The 8,313-nt window shown below is 51.5% G+C and overlaps 1 protein-coding gene across 1 annotated transcript in view; it reads right to left on the bottom strand.

The window, feature by feature from the left end:
- Positions 1 to 1,590: 1,590 nt before the first annotated feature.
- The window catches only part of LOC142988634 (LIM domain-binding protein 3-like), a 15,075-nt gene continuing 8,352 nt past the window's right edge, over positions 1,591 to 8,313 (bottom strand). Inside the window, exons 5-15 of the mRNA XM_076137863.1 lie at positions 8,071 to 8,232; positions 7,039 to 7,202; positions 6,865 to 6,904; positions 5,011 to 5,211; positions 4,035 to 4,085; positions 3,289 to 3,467; positions 2,712 to 3,084; positions 2,316 to 2,496; positions 2,024 to 2,144; positions 1,821 to 1,936; positions 1,591 to 1,680 (exon numbers count right to left, since the gene is read on the bottom strand). Of these exons, the coding sequence (XP_075993978.1) occupies positions 1,591 to 1,680; positions 1,821 to 1,936; positions 2,024 to 2,144; positions 2,316 to 2,496; positions 2,712 to 3,084; positions 3,289 to 3,467; positions 4,035 to 4,085; positions 5,011 to 5,211; positions 6,865 to 6,904; positions 7,039 to 7,202; positions 8,071 to 8,232 (1,678 nt within the window). The remainder of the gene's footprint in view (positions 1,681 to 1,820; positions 1,937 to 2,023; positions 2,145 to 2,315; positions 2,497 to 2,711; positions 3,085 to 3,288; positions 3,468 to 4,034; positions 4,086 to 5,010; positions 5,212 to 6,864; positions 6,905 to 7,038; positions 7,203 to 8,070; positions 8,233 to 8,313) is intronic.

Genomic DNA, 8,313 nt, shown 5'->3' with positions numbered 1-8,313 from the left:
TCAGTCAGTGTGTGATTCCTCCTCTCCTCCTCAGGTCTGCGGGTCTCTGATGGACCCCTATGGATCCATGATCACGTGTTAGAGCCGCTACATGATGTCATCATGCGTCTTAGCACTGATAAAAAAACAGCATTGATGCTACAAGTTAGCATTTGTTTCCAGTCCAGGACACTTATCAGCCACACTGAGTGAAAACGCTGTTCCCGTGTTGTGTTGATTTCCTGGCTGCGTCATCACGCGTGAGCGAGAACCTAAAGTGTAAACAGCCTGGGTGCAGAAGGTTTATGTCAATATAAAGAATGTTGCTGTTAACAATCTCACTGGCAGCGACCACATGTAGGAAAGTTGCTGCGTGTTCTTTTACCAGGAAACCAACACAACATGGGAGAGGCGTGTGCAGAGATGGGGCTGATGTGAGACGCTGGAGCACGAAGCATCAACACCACACCAGGCTGTCCGCTTGTTCACTTCATCAAACTGTTCAGGGTGTTTGCAGTGTTGCCATGGCACCGAGGAGCTCTGACTCTACACAGAGGAACAACAATGGGATGTTTGTCTCAGCAGAAGCTTGTGATTTGTGATCCCTTCATTTAAAAGAGATATACTCTGTGAAACGACATCTTCCTTTGGTAAATGAAGGTGAAAGCAGCGTGCTGGCCTGATGTGGGAGGAGTTAAAGTCCAGCAAGGTTTTGTTTGACAAACAAACACCACAACTAAACCTCCCTTTGTGATTTTCATCAACATTTGCTGACTGCAAACGCAACAGAAATCTTGGCATTAGTGTTAGAAGCTAAACTAAGCTAAGCTAAGCTAAACTAAGCTAAGCTAAGCTAAGCTAAGTGGAAAGTTTCTATAAACATTCATCTTACATTCAGTTAGAATTAAATTTTTCCATGAAAAACAAAACAAAGATCAGAATAATAAAAAGGCTCCACTGTGCTGCTCTGCTCCTCACTTTAGTCCAAACCTGAACCTGAACCTGAACCTGAACCTGAACCTGAACATGAACCTGAACCTGATCAGAACCAGAACAGATCCAGTCTGTGACAGGCTGAGATGATGTAAGTGATCAACTTGTCAATCAAATCAAATTCAAACCTGATGTATGTGTATTGACTGCGGCTCAGGCAGTGAGAGGGGGTGTGGCCTCTACACGTCTGTACCAACACTGACTTGAGAAACCAGAGAGAGAAAAGAGAGCGAGCGACGTCATTGTAGCAGGGAAAGAAAGATGAAGATGCTTCACTCAGAGCCCAGCAGGCCCAGCAGGCCCAGCAGGCCCAGCAGGCCCAGCAGGCCCAGCAGGCCCAGCAGGCCCAGCAGGCCTGGATCAGGATCAGCGCCCACAGACTGAGGTGTAGAGGAGCCAAAGAGAGCAGCACAGCAGCCACAAATACAGAGCAACACACATGAGAGCAGAAACACAGTGAAGCGTCGACTTTAACCTCAAATCAACACAAAGCTATCAGTGTCGGCATAAACGCGGCTGTTTGAGTCGTCGTCATGTTTGAGTCGGGCTGGTCGCCATGACAGCCGCCGCCTGAGCGGCAGGCAGATCCAGAGCCGGTTAGCTCCAGCAGGGGGCGTCCTACACGTTGATGGCGTGGGCGTGCTTCTTGCACAGAGGCTTGTCTTTCTTTGAGTAGAACGGCTGACCCTCAAGGTTCACGTGACAAACCTGCAACAGCACACGGACCACAGTCAGTCAGTCATACGTGCGTCATGTAAGAGGTACAGAGGAGACACAGAGCAGAGGTGACATGTGCCCTGACCTGTGACCTGTGACCCGTGTGAGTGACAGTTTGGTGGCTTTCTTACCGCACAGACGAAGCAGGTGTCATGCCAGGTGTGACCCAGAGCCTCGATGAACTTATCACCGGCTTCAACCGGGAAGTCACAGCCGTGACACTTTGTGCTGAAGAGGGCCACGTAATCTGTAAGGGTCAGAGGTCAGGTGAGGTCATTAAAGGTGAGCCGGTCTGAATGAGCGGCCGGTCTTTAGGCTGCTGAGCGAGCCGTACCTTTCTCACAGTACGGCTCTCCGTCCTCCATGTGGAAGAGGCTGTTTCCGAAGGCTTTACCGCAGGCGGCGCACACGAAGCAGGTGGTGTGCCACGTCTGCCGCAGGGCGTGCATCACTTCCTGTAACGTGACAGGAAACCACAGCTCAGACGCACACACGCAGGACAAAACATTTCTTCTCATCTTCTTCAAAGCTACATCCAAATAAAGCACAGCTATAAAACAATACGAACGCCCCCTCTGCTCAGTGATGACATCACCCAGAGATGATTGACAGCTGGCTGGCCTCACCCCCATGATCTTGGTGCTGCAGCGTGCGCAGGTCGGAGCGAAGAATTCCTCGTAGCAGTTCTCACAGTAGACGTTGTTCTGCTCCTCCACGAAGCTGACGTCAGCCAGAGACATGTGGCAGTAGTGACAGTTAAACTCCTCAGGGTGCCAGGAGCGACCCAGGGCCACCAGGAAGGGACCCCTGAAGACCACACACACCACACACACCACACACACCACCAAGACCACACACACACCATTAAGACCACATGGAGCACTAAGTAAAGTGTAGTAAAGTGCTGTAAAGTGCTGTTAAGTCTAATGGAGTAAGTTGTCCTCCTGTGAGTCTGTCTCTCTGGTGTCAGTACTGCAGTGTGTCTGTACCTGAGTGCCTACAGTGCCCTCTAGTGGCAGTACCTGATGATGCTGTTGCAGCAGGCACACAGAGCCGTACGCCCGCTGGCAGCAAACCTCTCCGCCCTTTGAGCCACGCCTCGAGCCACAGGAGGGAACTGGGCGGGGCTTGCCAAGACGGGGGCGGGGGCGGGAGCCGGCGGTCCAGCCGAACCGTGGCTGGGGATGTAGGCGGGGGGTGGAGGGGCAGCCTGGGGGAGGGGCTGGATCTTGGTGGTGGTGGTAGTGGTCTTACTGGGGTTAAACTTGTCAGAGAAGTTGGTGTCAGTCACCCAGGGGGGTCTGTTGTCGGAAGCGGCAGAGGCTGGAGGCGGAGCTGGAGCGGCAACTGGGGGGCGGGGCTGAGGAGGGACTGGAGCAGGCGCGGGAGGCGGAGCTGAAAGAGGAAGATTGTGACTCCAACATGAGCTTCAACACAAAAACAAACTGTGGTCACGTTAGCATCAGGGCGGGAAAAAGGCTGGAGCCAATCGGACATGTTGGGTTGGGGGTGTGGCCTATGGTTTTCTCTCTATAGGTGAGGAGATGTAAGTGCACTACTCTATCTGAACACTAGGTGATGCTAAAGCTAACGTCTTACCTGGCTGACTGGGGTAGATGCAGGCGGTGCTCACCACCTTTGGAGGGGCGGGGCCAACCGGGATCTGGATGGAGCTCTGCTGGATGGGCGGGGCCTGTTGCATGGGGGGCTGCTGGTACTGCTGTGGGATTGGCTGGTAGTGCTGAGGGGGCGGGGCTTGTGGAGCCTGGCTGTATTGGCTGGAGGAAACAGTATAAATGTTAAAACAACTCACATCACATAATACTACACATGACTGCAGGCCAGGTAACAGAGCTACAGTTAATCTGCTACTCTGAGGAAGACGATGATCCCATGATGCTGTTCACATGATGAGGCATCAGAACCAACAAGCATTAGTAAGAACATAAACATGAGCAGCAGCAGATCTGAGTCACTCTGTCAGCTCAGCATGAAGAAGAGATGAGCTTCAACATCTAAAGTCCAGTCTGGCTCCTCAGACGCTGACACAGCAGATTGAATGAATGAGGAAAGGAGAGAAGCAGGCTGAGATCAGAGGAGGCATAAACATGAAACTAAAACACCGTCTCTCTCAGCTGCTGGTGACCTTTGACCTCTATGATGAAGTGAATGATCAGAGAGAGAATCCAGGGTTACTCAGGTGTTACATGATGTTACTGAGGGAGTAAGCAGTTAAAGTCCCATCAGGCTGAGACAGCTGTGAGCACTTTAGATGGAGCAGCCTGTGTTACGTTATGGCACTATAGCGCCCTCTGCAGGAAGCTGGCAGTCCTGCATGTTGGTACCTTGCAGATTTGTACTGGAGGCTGAAGCCTGCGGCTGACTGTCGCTTCAGACTGCAGGTGGAAACGCAACAGAGAACAACAACAGGTCACCATGATGATGTGAGGACAAGTTTACCTTCACCTGACAGAAGCCACAGGTCAAAGGTCAGACCTCCTGTAGGAACACACACGCTGTGCCAAACATATAGAAATAAAGAGAAGCAGTGAAAACACTCTGGGGTCCACAGAGACCCCTTCCTCCCATGGACCTGATGATGAAGGCTTCAGCTCTCCTCCTAACCTGAAGAAGAAACTCAGCCAAAGATGCATGACTGAAGATGGAGTGTCCATGAACACATGGTCAAGCTGCTGCTCCTCTGATACACGTGTGTGTGTGTGTGTGTGTGTGTGTGTGTGTGTGTGTGTGTGTGTGTGAAAGAAGCCTGGACAGGAGGAGGCTGCAGTACCCGTCACTGCAGGTAGAGGGCAGCACATAGATTTGATCATATTCTGATTGAAAAGTGTCAAAAACAACAAAGCAACATGGAGAACAGACATGTGACGACACATGACATCATAACACAGGGATCCATCTACACACCAGCAGGTCACATGGTTGATCAAAGAGCCAATCAGACAGTTTGTATCATCCTGATGATGTTCAGCACCTGATGTCCTGATCAGACACACACACACACACACACACACACATCATACATGACTACAAAACACACAAAGCATCTGAAAGGACCGACGTCTCTGTGAGTCACTGCATCATCAGAGTGGATAAATAGCTATGATCAAGTGTGTGTGTGTGTGTGTGTGTGTGTGTGTGTTGTCATGACCACATCGCTGCACTTACCTTGACTGGCAGGCAGGGGGCGTTCTAAACCCTGCACCTGCATGGTATCACTGCATATGTACATGTTGTAGCTTTAGCGTGTTGAAGCTTTAAGTATGTTCAGTAGCTGTGGTGCGCTCTCAGCTGATTGGTTACCTGAGCAGGGCGGGGGGCTCTGGGGCGGGGGGCTCTGGGGCGGGGGGCTCTGGGGCGGGGGGCTCTGGGGCGGGGGGCGCTGGGGCAGGGGGCTCGGGGGCCGGCTCCGGGGTCTGAGCGCCTGAGCCAAGCTGACTGGGCGAAGAGGCGGAGCAAGCAGGAGGAGCGGTGGCGGCACAGGCTGGAGCATGCTCAGCAGGGCTACGGCGCAGGAAGTGTTAGAAGAAGAGTGAGAGAAAGTCACACATACACACAGAGCATAGCAGTCTGTGTGTGCATGGCAGGGGTCGATTGATAAGTTCTGAGCCCAGCACACAGTCATGATTTGATGTGGCTGATATGATGTCATCATCTGAGTGTTTGTCATCCTGTACAATCTGGCAGTCAATGATAACAATATTATACACACACATTAAGGCCTGGGCTCAGAAATAATCAATCAACCCTTGTATGTACATGCACACAGCCTGCATGCATGTCTACACAGTATGGAAACAATGTGGAGGAAGACTTCTAGATTTGTTTTTGCGTTCATGCAACAATCTGCTTCTTCTGTCTGCTTGTTATTGTTCAGATTGTGAGGGGAGGAGCCTCGGGCTGAGCTCCACTGCGCCCCCTGGTGAGAGCATTTGAAAGGGCCTGACTGCAACTAACTTTGTGAGGAAAGGCTTGATTTACACAAAAGCTAATAAATGCTTCAATCTAAACTTAAACAATCTAAATTTATACAATCTCATAGAAGAACAATGAACTGTAGAACTGTGACTTAGATGCAGACGACTGACAGTCCAGTTAGTCCTGATAACAGGATGTATTGTGTTTGATACTGAGTGGCAGGATGAGCTCAGTATAACAGCTGCAGACCTCAAAGGGTTAAATCTATTATAGATATAGATGTAGAATCAGAAAGTCAATCTTTCCTGATCGCAGGAGGACACACAGAAGAAGTACAAAGTAAAAGAAGCAGCAGAGTCTTAAGAGGAGAAGAGCTCGACCTTTGCTCCTATTGACTCATCCTGAGGCATTTGATGGCATAATGAGGATGAGGAGGGAGGAAGACCGCTGGCGCAGATCTGCTCGTATTTCAGGCTGCAGCAAGATCGATGGGGTGTAATGGAGGCTTGATTTAATAAGAGCTCCGAGAGGAGAAAGCTCCATCCATCACTGCTGAGCGGGGGAGGGGAAGAGGAGGAGGAGGAAAAGGGGGAGGGGGAGGAGGAGGAGGAGGAGGAGGAAAAGGGGGAGGGGGAGGAGGAGGAGGAGGAGGAGTAAGGGGGGAAGGGGAGGAGGAGGAGGAGGAGGAGGAGGGGAGGAAGGGGGGAGGGGGAGGAGGAAGGGGGGGAAGGGGAGGAGGAGGAGGAGGAGGAGGAGGGGAGGAAGGGGGGAGGGGGAGGAGGAAGGGGGGGAAGGGGAGGAGGAGGAGGAGGAGGAGGAGGGGAGGAAGGGGGGAAGGGGAGGAGGAGGAGGAGGTTTGTTCCTCCTCACAGAGAGTAGCCAGGCTGGATTAACAGCGTGAGCTTAGCGTGAGCGGAGCAGCGGGGGGGTCTGGTTACACACAAAGCGAGACCCCAGGCACTCCTTCATTCATCCATGAGACTGTTGCCATGGAAACATGTTTGCAAGAGCTACGTCTACAAAAACAGTTTGAAAAGCTGAGATAAGAAGAAGAAGAAGAAGAAGAGGAAGAAGTGACCCTTCAGTCTGAACTTGGTTGAACTCGGGCCCTGCAGCCCTACAGTGCCCTCTAGTGGCAGCCTGGGGCCGTTACACACAGAGCACTGAGGCTCTGAGGTGAACAGGTGGTGCGTTCAGGTGAGGAGGACAGCAGCTGGATGTCTGAACTCTGCTGCCTACCTGCTCCTCCTCAGCGCCTCCTCCTGGTCCTGCTCTGGTACTGCAGGAGAGAGGGAGAAGCAGAAGAAGAGTAGTTCATTCACATTTCACTCAAATATGGCAGCAATGTTTTTACACTGGAGCTTTTTATGGGGCAAATGAATTGAAAGCTCCCCGCTGCAGGGGGGCACTTACAGGACTCGGTCCCGGTCATGTGAGCGAGGACTCTGAAGGTCTTGGACTGCACCTTGGCGCTGCGGCGCCCCCACTGGCTCAGGTCTGAGTCGGTCTCTGAGCTCTGGACGGCCTGGTAGACGGGCGAGGAGCTGTCCACCTGATGGTCTCTAACTGGGAGAGAACTGCAACCACACAGACAGGACCAGCAGATCCCCCAAAACCAGACCAGGTCAGAACCAGGACCCTGAACCCAGAGAGCCAGGCACTCAAAGTGCTTCGCCCTTTAGACAACTTTCCTCTCAATCCTCATTCAATGACAAAAAGATTTGTTTTTCAAAACTGTTAAAAGCTACAAAAGATTGATTTCTGGTTCAGATCTCAGGAAGCATGAAGACACAAACGTCTGGATGTGTGAGGAACACCTCTGGGAAAAGGTTTCACAAATCATTCCCATGTTTGCAAGATTCAAACAAAAAGAAGAAGAAGAAAAAGAACAAGAAGAAGGAGGAGGAGGAGGAGGAGGAAGAAAATTCAAGATCTTAACATAATGATGATGAATCTGGAGAAAACAACATAAATAATTGAACTCATTGAAACACATTTGATTGTGCCGGAGGAGGAAGATCAGAACATTCAGCCGTCACACCTCAGCATGTGTGTGTGTGTGTGTGTGTGTGTGTGTGTGTGTGTGTGTGTGTGTGTGTGTGTGTGTGTGTGTGTGCTGTGATGAAGTCTGGACTGAAACCAAAATCTAAACTACAAAAGAGAGGAATGAAAACATGAACACAACACGGCTGCATAAACCCTCAACAATTGACCATGAACACACCATGAACACACCATGAACACACCATGAACACACCATGGAGCCACCAGCAGAGCAGAACAGAACCACCAGAACCTCACAAACCAAAACCATAAACCCCAGAGAGGATTCCACCTTTAAACAGGAAACAGCAACAGAGTCGCAGGGAGAGGAGGAGGAGGAGGAGGTGAGGTGAAGTGAAGTGAGGATGGGTTTGAGGTGTGTGTGTGGGGGGGGGGTCTTACCCCGGGTCATGACCTTTGCCCTGGGTCTGGCCTGCGATGGCATCCATGATGGCCTCCTGGGAGTACATGCTGATGGGCGTGTTGTACTGAGCGTGGATGATGTTGGCCTTCCCTCCAGGAGCCTTCACCTCTATGGGAGCCTGAGGGGGGCAGAGGGGGACCCTGGGGCCGGAGAGAGGAGTGAGGGAGTGAGGGAGTGAGGAGAGGAGAAGGAGGGAGGACATGCTGGATGTCGGCAGAGTG

Source organism: Genypterus blacodes, unplaced genomic scaffold (assembly GCF_046128005.1).
Source record: "Genypterus blacodes isolate CSIRO-AG114 ecotype Tasmania unplaced genomic scaffold, CSIRO-AGI_Gbla_v1 ptg000338l_1, whole genome shotgun sequence".
NCBI classification, from domain to species: Eukaryota; Metazoa; Chordata; class Actinopteri; order Ophidiiformes; family Ophidiidae; genus Genypterus; species Genypterus blacodes.
The sequence above is the reverse complement of the archived record's forward strand: the minus strand, read 5'-3'. Positions and strand labels throughout refer to the sequence as shown.